This window comes from Gekko japonicus, unplaced genomic scaffold (assembly GCF_001447785.1).
Source record: "Gekko japonicus isolate JY-2015 unplaced genomic scaffold, Gekko_japonicus_V1.1 scaffold56, whole genome shotgun sequence".
In the NCBI taxonomy this organism is placed as follows: Eukaryota; Metazoa; Chordata; class Lepidosauria; order Squamata; family Gekkonidae; genus Gekko; species Gekko japonicus.
In genome coordinates this window covers 1,529,503-1,547,317 of record NW_015169779.1, presented here as the reverse complement: position 1 = coordinate 1,547,317, position 17,815 = coordinate 1,529,503, and the positions used below count along the sequence as shown (strand labels likewise).

Below are 17,815 nucleotides of genomic sequence, written 5' to 3'. Positions count from 1 at the left end.
AATGTATACGGAGACCAAGTAGGGTCACAATCCACCAAATTCGGGTTTATTTGTTAAGGTCTGATAAAGCTGCCGGGCAGTCTACCTTCCACCACTGCCGCTATCATCAAAGTCCTGGACTGCTATTATTTATGTTTGTTCCTATGTGCCAGTGCTGATAGCAATGCCTGCTGTGGGTGGCAGACCCGTAGTACAATTTTAATTGCCAACAGAATCGTTGTGACGGTTTTCTCCGGTGGTTCTTGCAGAATACCCTTCCTTTCTGCAAGAGGCTACTGTCCCAAGACTACTGCTCTGGAAAAAATAAATATAACGCCTCATTGTGTCTACTACATTAGGTAGAGCTATCAGCATTTGGTTTCCAACTGAGGTCACGTGATCTACCCAGTAAATGATGGAACGTTGATGGCCTTCAGAATAGAACTTTTTTTTTTTAATGCCTACCTCTAGTCAAAATAATCAGGCACTCTGTAGCTTTGAAACCCTCTTGTCTTGCAGATGTGGTTAGGTGTTGATGTACCAAATCAAGGTAGTAGACAGTCCAAGATGCAGTTGGAGGCCATCCTGCCCTGCCCTATGCTCTGTGAACTGACCTAGCTAGGCCTTGTTCCTCTATCTGTGAATGCGTGACTCATCGATATGGGCGTTTGTGTTGGGCCCATACCAACCTTGTTTAGTCCCACAGTGTTTTGTTCGCCCCACGGAAGCCAAGAAAGCGGCAGATGAGGCCAAGATGAGGTTCGCCCACATAGATGGAGATCATTTGACCTTGCTGAACGTCTACCACGCTTTCAAACAGAGTGAGTATAAACTCGGAGATACGTGTATTTGTGTGAAGTTGAAAGTCTGGCCGTGTACTCACACTCCTGCTGTAGATCTCGCACAAGTGTGCTGCATGCTTTATGTATAACAATACAGGGGTTGCAGTATCAAAAACTAAAAATGGCAAAAATACTGCATTTGTGCATACATATGTTCATTTCTCTATAATCCTATAAGCATACAAAATTACGACATTCAGCATAACATTAATTTCGTGTCTTTACAGATGATAACAAATGATGAAATGATGGACGAAACTCTCCGGAATATCTTCCGTTTCGTGAGCCTTCTTCTTACATCAATCAACGATCAGTTGTCTTCTTCACTTCATAGACACTTCATAAGAATTCAATGATTTTCACAGAGGGGAAACCTTCCTTTTCCTCACTCTCAAATTGTAGTCACGGGCTATACAACTGATCGTTGTTGATGTAAGAAGAAGGCTCACGAAACGGAAGATATTCCGGAGAGTTTCGTCCATCATTTCATCATTTGTTATCATCTGTAAAGACGTGAAATTAATGTTACGCTGAATGTCGTAATTTTGTATGCTTATAGGATTATAGAGTAATGAACATATGTATGCACAATTGCAGCATGCTTTATGCATTGCTACTTAACCATAATATGTGTATGTCTCACCACTTACCATAATACATGTTGTTGCTGTCAAGTCGCAGCCAACTTATGGCAACCCTGTAGGGTCTTCAAGGCCAGAGACTGACAGAGGTGGTTTGCCGTTGCCAGCCTCTGCATGGGAACCCTGGACTTCTTTGAAGGCCTCCCCTCCAAATACTAACCTGGGCCAACCCAGCTTAGCTTCTGAGATCGGATGAGGTCTGGCTAGCCTGGGCTATCCAGGTCAGGGCAGATGGAGAATTGGAAATTGGACTATTGGAAAATTCTTTAGCCGTTGAGGCCTCGGGGACAGGGTTGAATCAGGATTTAATGTCTAGTGCAGAATCACCTGAGGCGATTTAAGTCCACCGTAAAACAGCATCCAAGCAACGTGGGGCAACAGCAGGCTGAAACTGGGCTGACCACCGAAGGGAGGTAACATAATGCAGAAGGGGGGGGGGGGGGAACCCCGGAATAAAAAGAAGGTTGAATTAGATTTTAGTGCAGAATTGCTTGGAGGACACCGCGGTGAGCGTGGATTAAAAGGAGAGTGCAGAAAAGGGCCATCATTACAAATCAGGAGGTCCCCAGTTTTAAATCCCATTTCTGCTATGAATTTGCTAGGTAGGCCGAGGCCAGCCACTTTTGTCCTCATCCTCCCCTGCCCACCCCCCACTGCCGTTTACATTACCAGGATGATGACGGCATGGTGATATATAGGTACTTTGTTGATTTTAAGGATTCTTAACTATTTTGTATAAAAAGCAGCTATTTTGATTTTATTTATTTATATATTGTGTTTCTATCCCGCCCTCCCCGCGAACGGGCTCAGGGCGGCGTACATTTATTTATTTATTTATCTGCTCAACACAGAAATGATCTTCCAATCACATTGAAGATGGCATCCTGTAGATGGACACAAGTCCCAATTCAGTCGTATCTGTCTTGTACGTTACTGTGGCTCGATCTCCATATGGGCCAACCAACTAACAATAATAGTTGGTGGTAGTGGTGGGCGGCTCCTGACTAGTTGATGCCACCTGTAGTGCCAGCTGTGAATAATGTGTATGAGGGCTACCGTCGCCATGCATGAGTGGAAAGCGCATCTCTGCATTCACCTGGGTTTGGGGGGGGGGGATATTGGAGCATTGGAACATTTGAAGCCGCCGTATACTGAACCAGACCCTCGGTCCATCACAGTCAGTATTGTCTATTCAGACTGGCAGCTGCTTTCCTGGGTCTCAGGCAGAGGTCTTTTACATCCCCTACTGTCTGGTTCTTTTACCTGGAGATGCCAGGGATTGAACCTGGGACCTTCTGCGTGCCAAGCAGATGCTCTGCTACTGAGCCACGGCCCCTCCTCAGATTTCTTTCCGATGGCTGCCATTGTATCTCCATGGGATGCTTCTCTGAAAGATTCTAACCTTGAGGAGGCATGGGAACTTGTCCCTGGAAGTACAAAGCTCAAAAGATGCTTAGCATGTGCGGTTCTCATCCAGTGTGGTTCGAGTGACTTAAAGACAGATAAATCCAGGTGGTCAGCCGTGTTGGTCTGAAGCAGTAGAACAAATTTAGCGTCCAATGGCTCCTTTAAGACCAGCAAAGGTTTATTCAAGGTATGAGCTTGCAGGCAAGGTTCAAACGTATAGCCAGAGAACGAACAACAAATTAACATGCAACATGATGATGATCAAGGTACCCAAAGCTGACACTAACAAGGTTATAAGGTCAACAGTTGTAAAGCAATAAATATGTCAAACTAGCAGATAAATATCTAAAGGTGTCTTTTCTAATTGTGGGAAGTGTCTGGGAATCTTCATTCTCTCCTCTCAGGCATGGAGGGCACTTAGCAGCATTTTTTGAGGGGGATGTTGTGTCATGTCAGCAGACATCCTGAGATCACTCACATTACATTCAGTAAAGAATGACACTAAAATACAGTAAAATACAGAGGACTCTTGTTGAGAATACATATGTATTCTTGTTGAGAATACATACACAAGTCCTTCTTGTTGAGAATACATATGTGAGGCCTAAATGAGTTAGCATATGTAATGAGATAAAAAAAACCCAATATCCCTGTTGAGTCCTGGGGAAGTTTTTGTTCCAAGTGTTGTAATAACTTGTAATTCAGCAATTTCACTTTCCATTCTGTTTCTGAAGTTCCTTTGCAATAAAACAGCTCTTTTGAGGTCACCCATCGAATGTCCTGGAAGGTTGAAGTTTTCCCCTTCTTTAAGTGTTCCCGTACTTTAATCAATGCAGTAATTCTTTACTGAATGTATGCAAGGGATATCAGGACGTCTGCTGACATAACAGCATTTTTGGAAGGGGATGTTGTGTTAAGTGCCCTCCATGCCTGAGAGGAGAGAATTGCTAAAGTGTTAATGACAGATAGTTGTCTAAAAGAGAATTTGTTAAATCTGTGTGTCCATTAATGAACTGAACTTGAAGCCTTCTGTCAATAGGGTTCTGACTATTAACATTTTTTTATTACAAGTGAGGAGATAATGGACGATTTGGTGCTAAATGTTTTTTGCTTGGGGCATCCCATCTTTGAATCCAAGATGTTTTGATGTTTTTTGAATAACTGATATTATATATTATCCCCTTCACCCTATGCAGATGAAGCTGGAAATGGGTAGATCCTGGGCACAGGAGAAATTTGGTGTCACACCAGCCTCCCCCTCCTCTCCCTCTCCTTTGCTTGATGCCTCTTGATTGGTTGTCACATTTCAATATGGCAGCTAGATAAAGTTGCTCAGGATTTACAGTGTGAGAGTTATTCTGAAGGAGATGGAGTAATAGGGGGCCCAGTGTGATTCAGAGCACAGTGAATTATTGTGATAACATTGTCGGAGAGGTACTGTTTGGTCATGAGTGTTGTATGCATTCAATCTGCCAATAACATTACTCTTCAGTCAAGTCTGCTTGAGGAGTTAGCGAGCTCAAAAATGACAAGAGGCAAAGATAAAGTAGTTTCTGTCTTCTGAAGAATTACTGTAAATGATACCCTAGGTCTCAGTTTTTATTTTCCATCGATGGCTCTTGTGTCAAAACTGATATCTATCTCTGCGAAACAGCAGGATTGCTTGGCTTTCATGAAAATTTACCTGGCGTTTGCCCTTGCATAGAGTCTGCGCTTGCATAATTTATAAAGTATCAATTTGGAAACAAGGGCTTGGCTGCGAGTGTTTCATGGAAATGACTTGAAATAGGTTCACTTCTTCCGTAAATTGCTCATATAGGCAGAAGTGGAGGGCTTCTCAAATTAAGCTGGTTGTCTGAAAACAAAGCAGCACGCTCTCGTTGGCTTTTACAGTACTCCTTCTCCCGTAGAATGAGAAATATATCTTTTGGGCTCCCTATTATCGTTACTGCTGTAGGTGGTATTATCTGTTGGTTGGGGACATCCCTGGGCACTTGCTGAAGGATTCACAGATGACCTTCAGGTCTTCTCTTCAATTGTGATGGTCTGTTGCATTTGATAAAAGTCAAACATTTCAACCTTGTATCAGCAATTTATGCAATCCTTTTATGCGCATTGGAGCAGCCTGAACAGCCCAGACTAGCCCAAGCTCATCACAGTTTGGAAGCGAAGCAGGGGCCGGCTCTGGTCAGTCCTGGGATGGGAGACCCCCAAGGAAGACCAGGGTTGCTGTGTAGAAGGTGCAGTGGCAAAACCCCATCTGCTCATCTTGCCTTGGAAACTGCATGGCGGGGGGCACCATAGGTTGGTCACGACTTGACAGCACTCGTTATTTATTTGAATGGAGTCAGGATTGGAGAATTCCCTGTGACTGGCTGCCCGTAGTCCTTGGAACGTGATGTAATACGTCTTTATGCATATAAGCCAGGTTCCGTGTACATATTTGCAGACGCAGTTCCCCAGCACAGTCTAACAGCCAAGGTTGCATGTAAGTAAAGGTAAAGGTTCCCTTGCTTGAAAGCCAGTCGAATCCGACTCTAGGGTTGCGGTGCTCATCTCCGTTTCCAAGCCGAAGAGCCAGCGCTGTCCAAAGACGTCTCCGTGGTCATGTGGCCGGCATGACTAAACACCAAGGCACACGGAACGCTGTTACCTTCCCACCTAAGTGGTCCCTATTTATCTACTTGCAATTTCTTGCTTTCGAACTGCTAGGTTGGCAGGAGCTGGAACTAGAGATGGGAGCTCACTCCATCATGCGGCACCCGGGTCTTGAACTGCTGAACTACCGACCTTCCACAGCCTGCAGTTCAGCGTCTTAACCACTTGAGCCACCGCAGCTCCTGTGTCCTCTAGGCATCCCTTAATATGTGGGATTCCCCAGGGGACACTTCTCTCCCTGATGTTTTTTAACTTCTGTATGCATCCCCTTGCCCAGCTGGCATGAATTTTCGAGCTTGGGTGTCATCAATATGTTGATGACAGCCAGCCGTATCTGTTCTTGGATGGCCACCTAGATGCCGCCCCACAAAATCTTGCCGCTGGTCTGGGGGCCATGGTGGGGTGGTTAAAAAAGTGCAGACTGAGACTGAATCTTCCTAAGATGGAGGTTCTGTGGCTCTTGACAGGGCACCGTTGACACTAGCACAGACTGTCAAGAGTTTGGCCGTGCTCCCCTGCTAACTGGGCAAAGAGGCACCTTTGCAGTGGTGTCCCTCTGAAATCTGGCAGGGGCAGAGCAACTCTCCCTATTCATCCCAGCGCAGTCCCTGTGGCGGTTGCTGGTTCATGCTGGGGGGACAAGAGGAAAAAAAGAGAAGAGAAGAAAAAGTGTTTGGGATGCCTCCCTGGCTATGGAGGCCCAAGTGACACATGTTGCCATGCTGGCGTTTTTTAATCTCTCCCAGGCTCGGCAACTGGTCCCTTTTCTTGTTGCACCCTGACCTAGCCACAGTAATCGCATAACAGTCACACAGCCTTGTGCGGCGCCAGCTGCACTGACTTCCAGTAGAACTCAGAGTCAAGTTCAAGGTTTTGGGATTGACCTTTAAGGCCTTAAGTGGTCAGGATACCAGTATATCTGCGAGACCGTCTCCTCTGGTATGTCCCGGGGAGAGCGTTATGCTCTCTGCAGAGCAATTGACTGGTGGTCCCTGGCCCGAAAGACATCTGGCTGTCCTCGACCAGGGCCAGGGCTTTCTTAGTCCTGCCCCCGACCCGGTGGAGTTCTCTGCCAAACACCACCAGGGCCCTTATGCTGTGCCGCAGGGCCTGTAAGGCGGAGATGTTCCGTCAAGCTTTCGGTTGAGGACAGCAGCGGTTTCCCCTGTAGCTGGCACCCTCTCCAGATAATTTTGTCCCCCCTTCTTCCCTGCCTACGAGTTGGCTGGGTAGTCTGTAATGGGGGGGGGGGGGTAGTGCAGCAACTTGGGGTTTTTACTGGTATTTAAGGAGCTGTGGTGGCTCAAGTGGTTAAGATGCTGAACTGCAGGCTGTGGAAGGTCAGTAGTTCAGCAGTTCGAGACCCGAGTTGCCGCATGACAGAGTGAGCTCCCGTCTCTAGTTCCAGCTCCTGCCAACCTAGCAGTTCGAAAGCAAGAAATTGCAAGTAGATAAATAGGTACCCCTTCGGTGGGAAGGTAACAGCGTTCCGTGCGCCTTGGTGTTTAGTCATGCCAGCCCCATGACCACGGAAACGTCTTCGGACAGCGCTGGCTCTTCGGCTGTGAAACAGAGATGAGCACCGCAACCGTAGAGTCGGACTCGACTGGCTTTCGAGCAAGGGAAACCTTTACCTTTACTATTAATGTATTTTGTCTTTATGGTGATGTTTTTATTCATTGTTGTACATTGCCCAGAGCCCTGCGGTAGCAGGGATGGGCAATTCAGAAATCTAATAAATAATAATAAATATTTTTGATCAGATCCATTCTTTCTTTCAAGTATTTTTATTCTGCCATTCTTCCAAGGAGCTAAGGAAGGAATTTCTTCTGTAGTTTTGTTCGCCCAAGCATTATGGCTACATTCCTAAGTTCACTTAACTGGGAGTAAGCTCTAGTGAATAACCTTAAGACTTACTTTCAAGAAGACCTGCTTAGGATAGCTCCCCATGGTTAGGCATTGAGTAGCATTGTGGGTAATTCCTTTATGATGGTTGATGTCTTCTCCCATGACCTTTCTTAGTGTCCCGGCTTCCTTTAATCGTTATTTTTTTAAAAAAAATAAATAAAAATCTGAACAATTAGAGCTTAATCCCTTGGCATTTATTGCTGCAGATGCAAACTGTTGGGTTTCCTGCCTGCTGTCATCCACATAGCCTGATCTGAAGACTGCATAAGCAAATTAACCTAATAGGAGAGTAACAGAAAGGTGTGAGGAGTTACAGTTTAAATTAAAAAAATGCAATTAGGTGGTTTAATCGGTTCACTGGACTGACCATTCCACTGGTGTCTTTTTGTGTATTGGTTTTTCATTTGGCAAAATGCTCATTTTTAGATGATTCATGACTTTTTTTTTTAACATTGCAGATCATGAATCGGTTCAGTGGTGTTATGACAACTTCATTAACTACCAGTCCCTGATGTCTGCAGACAACATACGCCAGCAGCTGTCACGAATCATGGACAGATTTAATTTGCCACGTCGAAGCACAGACGTCACAAGCAGAGACTATTACATCAATATAAGGAAAGCATTGGTTACTGGTTACTTTATGCAGGTACGCGTGCACATAAAATGCAGGGGAGTCTCCAGTTCTGTACGCTTCGACAGTATCAAAAGAAGCTGTGTATCGCTTGGCCGTGATTTTATGTAGGCTAATCATTGGACAGCTCCGACAAATTGGTAAACAACCAGAGACATTGCAGCATTAGAAAAGAGCAGGAGTCCAATAGCACCTTAAAGACTAATAAAATTTGCAGCAGGAGAGGATCTTTTGTAAGTCACTTTTGTAAGTCACTGCCAGTGTTTCCTCTAAGCCGAGTTAGTGTGAGCTAGCTCACAGTTTTTTAGCCTCCTGCTCACACATTGTTTATCTTAGCTCAGGAAGGATGGCTCTAGAACAAACTAGTTTATGCAGCAGCCAAATCAGTTGCTCACAACTTTAATGCCAGTAGCTCAGAAAGTAGAGTTTTTGCTCACAAGACTGCGAAGACTTGGAGCATTCTCTTCTTCTTCTCTGCTGCTACAGACAGACTAACACGGCTACCCATCTTGATCTAGAACAGGGGTGGCCAAACTTGCTCAGTGTAAGAGCCACATAGAATAGATGTCAGATGTCCGAGAGCTGCAACACATGAATGAATGTTATACACACATTTTTATTTAAAAATATGAAAATTTGCTTTTTTTTATTAACATTAAATGAGTCTGCCAAAAACAAAAACAAAAGGGGTAAAAACAGATATTGATAATGATGTTTATTTGTCTAAGAGAGCGAGAAAAAGAGAGAGGTTGGAAAGAAAGAATGAACGGTGGAGAGAGAGAGAGAAACAAAGAAAGCAAATAGACGGGAGGGAGAAAAAGCACGCCTCCCCTTCGCTTCCCCAGCTGCCCTGCCAGGAGCCGCACAATATTTGTGAGAGCTGCATGTGGCTCCCGAGCTGCAGTTTGGCCACCCCCGATCAGGCATCTTAAAACCACATGTTTTTTTCAGAGCCTTCCCTCTACAGTTTAGATTGCAGAGACCCTCGTCCTTTTTGTTGTTGTTCTGAAGTACTTTGCATGTTAATGGAGACCATAATAATCAGACTTTGTTTAAGTGACACAGAATGCTTTTGTGTACTGGTAGTTGTCCCCTTGAGTAGTCTGTATGAAGGGGGTAGGGGTTGATAAATGGTTTCCTGAGTTGGGGAAAGAAGATTTTGGAAACAATTATTAATCTGGTAGAAATAAAATCATTTTGGAGACACGGTAGTATGTATGATAGTGAATGTATATTAAATCTGGACATATTTGCTTTAATTCTTCCTTTATGAGTTGAAATCCACAAGGTAGATATATTCTTTAGCAGTTGGGCCTTTGTTGTATTAACAAATTGACCAAAGTGAATGGAGTATATTTGTTAAAGGCCACGGTACAGCAAAGTTAGGAGGTGGCCTGTCATCGTAAAAAGGTACAACTCCAAGGAGCAGTGAGGGAGAGACTGATGGCTGATTCTGACAAACACTGGCTGAAAACTCTTTCTTTATATACTTGTGTGCATTTAAGTGGATTTATACATGATTCCTACAATTCTCCTCTTTCCCCTTAGAGGGAAAAGATTTGGAAAATTGGAGGTGCTCCTGTGCTCCAGCCACAATCGTTTTGGGGGGAGGGGGGGCACAGTCGAATGCTGCATGGTGCTTATGCAGTTCTCAACCAGTGCTCTGAGAAACTGGCCTTGAATACCATGACCAGGGCTGTACAGGGAATAGTGGACAAGCACTTCAGCTGGGTTCTCCCTCTCTAGCCGTGGTATAGCCTTCCTCCCCTATACTTTGTAAATTGCTTTTATTCTCCCACCTGGGATCACAAGAGCTTGTTGCGTGTCCTTACGATGCTTCACTGTGCATGTGGAGTATTGACTGATGTTCTTCAAGGACTGCAGGGAATGCCCTTCTAGAGGGTGCCCCGGTCTTAAGGAGCGGGTTTTTGGCGCACTCCAGAGCCTGCTGTCCTTTGACTCACAGCCTAGACCTCGTCTTCAGTGTTAGCACTCTTACCACTGAGATTGTATCACAACTTTTGAGGTCAGTATTTTTCAGGGAAAAATATAGAAAGTGTCCTGTTCCAGTTTAGAACACTTTTAAAAATTAAACAAATGAACTTCAGACCTTTTCACACTCCTCTTGAGTTAGACTTCTTTGTATCTTAGGGCATGTGAATCTCTTGAGGCTTTTACCCTTAAGTGACTCTTTCCTGTTTTTCTCTCTCTCTGTTTCTATAATTGTGCAGCAGGTGGGATCAGGCATAAAACCTGTATGGTGTTATAATAATTGGAAATTTAACTCCCATTTTATAAAACATTCACTGTGAAAAAGAAAAGTCACCAAACAGCTGGCTTTCTTTGAGGCTAGAGGCTCTCGAGGTGCTTTTGTGGCCCTCTGTCTCCAGGATCACTTGTTTCTGATACTGGTGCTGGCTGAGACTTGAAATTGTCCGAGATTCAGAGGTTTTCTATCTACAAGGAGCAGGAGTTCCCTCTCAATCACTTCAGTAAAGAAAGCAGAACCATGTATACATTGTTTCATGACAGGATGGGCACACACCGGCTGACGAACCAAAGTTTGGGTCAGGTCGGAGTTTGCGAACTGAGGTTTGTGAACTGATGAACCACCACAAACGTCTCTGAAGTGGGGGTGGGGAGTTCGCGGTGGTTCGGACCCTTCATGAAGAACAGAATGCTAGTCTTGCATTCTGCTCTTCACAAGAAACAGCTGAGGGAGCTCCCCGCCACTCAGCTGTTCAGTTTAAATGGCTCAGAGCCACTTAAAGCAATGGCTGAGAGGCAGGGAGAACTCTCCTTGCTACGCACCTCTCCGTGCCATCTCAGCTGCGGGCTCCCTCATGCAGCCTGATTTAAAAGGGCTGCAGGAGGGTGCCTAAGTCTGCTGAGCTGGTGGGGAGACCTGTGCAACCAGGAGAGAGAGAGATGGGAAGCGCCTTTTCCATGCGATCCCATTTCCCTGGCTGCGCAGCAAGGAGAGAGGGAGATGGGAAGCATCTTCCCAGGTGATCCTACCCCCCCCCCTTCTCTTGGCCAGGGCAAGCCTCAGCTGGGAGTAAAATGGAAGGGAATCCCTTTCAGGGTGACTCCCCACCTCCTTTCTCCCAGGCACGGCTAGCTGCTGCCCAGAGAAACGGGGAACCAGACTTCCTGGAGTCATTTGGCTTGGCTTGGGGTTTGGTTTGGAGGCCGTGTTGAACCCCAAAACAAACCATATCATCTTTTTTAGGTTCATGTCCCTCCCAATTTCATGTGCATGCATCTGCTTCCTCCTATGAAAGGAGGGGCAAAGCCTGTGCAAGAGAGAGTCCTGGCTTTGGGAAGGGGTACTAGCCCTTTTAGCTGATGCATAAAATATTGCTTCTCTTTTGGGGATTTACCCTTTCCCTCAGTTTCATTTCCCCCACTTAATGGGGCCCTTTATTATGAAATCTTGGGGTGGGTGAGTGTTATTGCTTATTAGAAAAATAAATGACAGTGTACTTAAATTCCTTTAAGATTATTTTAAGGTATTGTTTCTAATGTCTTTTACTCTAGGTGGCACATTTGGAACGGACAGGACACTATCTAACAGTGAAAGACAACCAGGTTGTGCAGTTGCATCCTTCCACAGTTCTCGATCACAAACCTGAATGGGTGCTTTACAATGAATTCGTTCTTACCACAAAGAACTACATACGCACTTGTACAGACATCAAACCAGAATGGTAAGCTTTGTTGTTGTTGTTGTTGAAACTTGTATTTACAGTGCAATGAATCCTAACCGTATTTTCTGCTTTTTACTACTTCTCCTATCTAGTTTTCACTAGTTATTCGTGCCTCCATGTTGTTTCGGGGGAGGGGGGTGTCCATTGGCCTCAGGAGTTCACTTATATAGAGAGAATTCCTGCAAAATTGGAGGGGAGTTCCCCCCTCCCCCGCCGAGGATTGGAGTTTGGGGAGCAGTAGGGGGGAGCATGTGAACTATTTTATATTTTGAAATGAGGGTAATGCTGCTTAAGACAAGGTTATTCTTACTTGGCACAGTATGAAAATGTCTGAGTACTTTTTCAATTTTTCCAGTGGAAATCAGAAATTTTGGGGAGCCCTAAAAATCTATTTTTCTCCTTTTGAAATGAGTGAAATGTTTATGATAAGTTTTTATTCAAAAGGCATGATAGAAAATTCTTTATAAAACATAAACTACGGCATTCTGTAGATAAATACAGCGCATTTTCAGTAATGTGTTCATTGTTTGAATAATTCAGGTAACAATATAGTATAATATATTTACTGATAATACATTATTAAAATTCAGTGTTTTCACTGCAATACATAGCTTGGTATACAAATGTGCTGGAAGTTCTGGTATACTTCGTGATTCAGATTGTTTGAGAGTGCTTCTGTCTAAATAATACCATTTCTGTGTTTACTACAGAATTTATTTTCAGTCTTCTATTTTTACTTTTTCTGATGGCACAGAACTAAGATATATGTGCTAAGGTAGCATAGAGTGCAGCAGATTGAAGCTCTGGGTACTGGGTATATTTGCATTTTTTTTCTTATAGAAAACTAAGGTATTAATACTTTAAAATGTCATCAATATGCCAGATAGCACAATTTTATATCCAGAATTATAACTGATGCGTTTTATGTTGTTACACTGGTAAAATAAGCTTAGGTACGATAGAAGTAAATACAGCACATATATTGATTTTCCTCAAAATTTCTGTTATTTCCGGAAGCGAACAAGCCCTGGGGAAAAACGTTTCTCCCCCATGGCTTCCAAATTTCCATAAATTTCACCTCTCTGCTAATATGAGCTCCTGCTACAATAATCCTAGATATAATCCGAGCCAACATGCCTTGACTAGAAAAGAGCAAGAGTCCAGTGGCACCTTAAAGACTAACAAAAACTTTGGCAGAGTATGAGCTTTTGTGAGTCACTGCTCACTTCTTCAGATACCCTGCCAAAAATTCGGTTAGCCTTTAAGGAGCTACTGGACTCTTGCTCTTTTCTACTGCTACAAACAAGACAAACACACCTTGATCTATGCCTTGACTAATATGACTTAAAAATACATATTCACACCTGCTTTTGCAAGTGTTTTCTGGAAGCGTTAGGGCCAATTTTTTTTGGAAAAAAGCAAATAAACTTGGGAAAGTGGCAGATGTGCCATCCCCGCTGCAAGGCCTGTCCTTTCTGAGGGTTGGATCCAACCAACTCATTCACTCAGTCGATGTCCTTCCTGTGGTACTTATCCCACAAATGCGCATGCAGCTCCCAGAATCACCAGCAGGGTATTTGTAGGAGTCAAAGAGTATTCCCCCCCCTCCCAACTTTGCATGTTCACAGGATTCAAAAGTCCCTCTTAACAACCATTGGCAATTGTTATAGGAGTTCTGCTTTGATCCTTTGTAAAGGTAAAGGTAAAGGTTCCCTTGCTCGAAAGCCAGTCGAGTCCGACTCTAGGGTTGCGGTGCTCATCTCCATTTCAAAGCCGAAGAGCCAGCGCTGTGTGAAGACGTTTCTGTGGTCATGTGGCCGGAATGACTAAACACCAAGGCGCACGGAACGCTGTGACCTTCCCACCGAAGTGGTACCTATTTATCTACTTGCAATTTCTTGCTTTCGAACTGCTAGGTTGGCAGGAGCTGGAAAGAGAAATGGGAGCTCACTCCATCATGCGGCACCCGGGTCTCGAACTGCTGAACTACTGACCTTCCACAGCCTGCAGTTCAGTGTCTTAACCAATTGAGCCACCGCAGCTCCTTTGATCCTTTGAGAAAGCCGTTATTTTGTAGCTTTGTAACTTTCAGAATAGAAACTTCTAAACTTGGAGGTGCCTCTTATTTTGAAGACATCCAGTGTATTTTCAGTGGCTTTCTTTTTATACACAAGGTAGATTTCCATATTTCGAGGCATTATTAAATAGATTGATCATCTAATTATCCTAAGTAGCTACTAATTGGGCCAGTGCTATCGCCCGCGTGATGTTGAGATCTGTGCCTAAGTGACAAAACCTTTCTTTCTTTGGCAGGTTGGTGAAAATTGCCCCTCAATATTATGACATGAGCAATTTCCCACAGTGTGAAGCAAAGAGACAGTTGGACCGCATCATTGCCAAACTTCAGTCCAAGGAATACACACAGTACTGAATTTATTATTTCAACTGAAGTTGCTCAGAGAACAGCTTTAAACAATGAAATTGAACTCTTTTTAAGTTCCAAGTTGTGCTCTTTGCTTTGGTTCAATAATGGCCTTTATTTGGAAGCTTTTTTATTTTATTTTATTTTTCCTTTACAGTAAATATTCCATTCTGATTTCATAAATTAAACATTTATGCCTCCCTTTTTGTGTTCACACTGTAGCTCATACTGGAAAAGCTGATCAATGTTTTGCAGTTTATTGAAAGTAGTTCTATATATATATAATAACAATGTTGCAAGCATTTCTTTAGAAATGGTTGAAAATGCTTCTAAAATGTGATTATCGACCATGGTATGCATGATCGTTGTAATTGTTGACATTCCTTTTAGAAGTTGTGAAATGTTACAACTCGTGCTTATGTAGACACAATCTTCAGCTTCAGTGCTACGGTACTGACTTCAATAAAGTCTATTTATACTAATTTGTGGGATATTAAATTAGTATTTCTGTTTGTTTGGTCAAGAAACGAAGAGAATTCTCTTTTTGCCTGAAATCAGTGGTGTGGTCTGTTTCAGATTATTATGTTCAACTCGTTCAGATAATTAACGAAGGGAACTAGGAAAATTGCTGATTTAGTAAATACATATGATTGTTACGTGTGCGGTGCTATATCCCATGCTTAAATCTTTTAAACCACCCCAGAAAAAGAACCAAGACAGCCTCAAGCTCTGATCAAGGACTCAGTGCTAGGTGGGGAAGGTTCCAGGGGTATGGCATCTGAAGTCTGCTCTGGTGAAGCAAATCGACCTGTGCATTTCTTTGGATTTTCTCCCTCTGTTAGCTTTGTTAGGGCAGCGTGTATATGCAGAATTGTGTATTTACTTGATATCTGCAGCAACATACCTCCCTAGAGTTTGCCCACCAAACCTCTCCTTAAGAAAGGATCCCCAGTATCTGAATTTTTTTGAAAGGTGTTCCTTTTAAAATTGTCATTGCCAAATACAGGCTGCGACAGGATTATTCCCATAGATCCAGAGATTGTTTATCACAAATGTGTAAAGTTGCTATTAAGAAATGGACTAGCTGTTTGCTTTCAGAGAAATAAATTAAGGGCCATGATCTGGATGTGTATTTGCTAACATGTGGCTAAAATGCACAGTTGTGATGTGAATACAGGAGAGATGCAAGACTGTTCTGGTACCAACCTCTGATTTGTCTAATGGGCTTGTGGTCAAATGGTATGTTGCCACTGAAAGCGGCATTTGTGTGCGGTCTTAGTGCCCAAATCTTAATGAATATGATTTCAGACAGACAAGCAAAACAATTAAAACCATAAACAATCTCAATAAGCTGAGGGCTTCCCGTCTCCAGGAGTATTTATTAAAATATCTATTACAAGTTAACCATTGCAATCAAATGAGTGTACAATTACTGATGAGAAATAGTGCAAACACTGTGGAGACCTGTGTGTGTGTGTGTGTGATCTCCTGAGAAAGAAAGAGTTGTGTTTGTAAAGACCAGTATGTTTCTGTTATCTCCCGTTGTTTTTTTTAGTGCTGCAGTTGATTTTCTTACGTAATTTGCCAAATGCAATAGGGCAGGGGCAATGTAACTTTTATTTTACTCTCACTGTCTCTAAGAATAGGAGTAGTTGGAGGGCCCACTTAGATTAAATTAGGCAACCACTTTCATATTAAAGTGCAGGGGGGGGGGTCTGTGTTTACCTAAAAAGGAGAGCACGAGGGATATTCAGTGTCCTCACATGTACACACTTCTTCTTTTACCTCACTATACATCATTACTTCAATTTGGCACTGAAAGAGAGCTGGAAAAAGGGCTTCTATGATAGACTGATTTCACTTCCCTCCCTCAGATGTTAATTTTTCCCCTCTCTTTTTATGCTTCCTCACCGACTGAGCAGCCCTGGTAATGTATTTCTTTCTCCCCTGAAGATTTTTTGGCTGTCCCACCCTGTCAGCAATATATATTTTTGACTATTTGCTCAGCCCAGGAACCTGAGGGAAGGAATAGGATTGCTCTTTAACTTAAACCCTTGAAAATGGCACTTGGGATGCTTCTAAAAGTCAAAAATAATAGACGGTTTTATTTAACATTGAGGGGAAAGGTCAGGTGAAATCAGGGGTTGAAATTACTGAGGTAAAACTAGTACAAGCACAGACTTTTGATCTTATATAGCAGGCTAATGAGAGGTTCTTTGTTTACAGTTACAGTTACAGATCTTAATACTGAGAGACTTTTGTTCCAGTGTTTTCCCTAGGGGTGTGCAGTGGGTAAAAATAATTTTTTTAGATTCAGGTATAATAAAGCCAATTTTGGGGGGAATTCCCGAATATACCTGAATACCAGTATTCTACTGGTACCTGAAAATTTTCTACAATTACAAATCAACAATCCCAGAAATATAACTCACAGAAAAAACAATTTTAAAAATACTGCAACAGGCGCAAAAGCACAAACCAGAAATAACCAGAAAGAGAGGCCCAAGAGAGCTTGCCAACCCCCCCCCCCCAAAAAAAAACAACAACCCAGGAAGAGGCCTGAGAGGCCCTAAAAGGCTACCCACCACCACCACACCAACCCCAGGCGCCAAACCCACCAACCCACAACAAAATAAGAAAAGGTTTTTAAAAGTGGCCCTAATATAAGTCAAACCAGTGATGTCTTCTTCTCTTCAGTCTTCTTCTGTTGTCTTGATCTTAAGTAGTACAAGTCAGCAGCAGCAGAAAGCAGGCTCAGAGCAGTGGCTGAAGCAGAAGCCAGCCACACAGTCTCCAACCCAGCCTCTCTCAAAAGCAGGAACAGGAATGGAGTTAGCCAGCCAGAGACCCCTGCTTTTATGCTCTCTGGGCATAAGGATTTCAAAAAGGAACAAACTTCTGTGATTGGCCAGAGAGCAGTATGCCAAATCCTATTGGCCAGTGCCTCCTCCCTAGGAAAGGAGCAAGCTAGTAGTTGGGCTTCAACAAATGAAGCCAGCAGCAACAACAGCAGCCTTGCAAAAAGTTGCAAACTGCAATGGCATTTGCTAATGCATTGCAGTGATTAGCTGTCTGCAAGGTCCCTCTTCCCCCTCCCTCTTGGGAAGCAGAGCAAAAGGCAGGAAAGCGGCAAAAACAGTGGGGGAAAGAAGGTGAGTGGAGCCTTTTAAAGTTTAAAGCCGCCCAGAGCCCATTTTCAGTAAAGCTAAAAGCCAGAAATAACCAAAAGTTTTCGGGGTTTTTGGCATTCAGTATTTGGCAGTTGAATCGGTTCAGGGGAGCTGGTTCAGTATGCCGAATAGCCGAAAAATGCCAAAAAAGTTTTTCTGGGATTTTTTCCGGTTCAGCTCTACCGAATGCACACCCCTAGTTTCCCCAAACACTCTAGGTCACTTTATTTGAGTAATCACTGAGTCTTTTGGTGCCCAGAAGGCTGGTACCCTCTTCCCAGTAACCAAACCCCTGCTCTTGGAACACCAGAAATCTTCTTGAGTTGTTCACTGACTTTTTAAAGGTATCTACAGGCAGTTCCTAATCACACCAGATCAAGGATCTCTGTACTCCTCAGAGATAACTCTCCCTGTTTGACTGGGTAGGGAATTTTCTTCTCTCCC

The 17,815-nt window shown here is 43.5% G+C and overlaps 1 protein-coding gene across 1 annotated transcript in view; it reads left to right on the top strand.

Moving 5' to 3' along the window:
* Positions 1-14,683, top strand: part of DHX15 (DEAH-box helicase 15) — a 58,171-nt gene extending 43,488 nt beyond the window's left edge. The window contains exons 11-14 of the mRNA XM_015416762.1: positions 678-800; positions 7,894-8,084; positions 11,610-11,779; positions 14,093-14,683. Coding sequence (XP_015272248.1) covers positions 678-800; positions 7,894-8,084; positions 11,610-11,779; positions 14,093-14,210 — 602 coding nt within the window. The 3' untranslated portion in view covers positions 14,211-14,683. The remainder of the gene's footprint in view (positions 1-677; positions 801-7,893; positions 8,085-11,609; positions 11,780-14,092) is intronic.
* Positions 14,684-17,815: the final 3,132 nt, after the last annotated feature.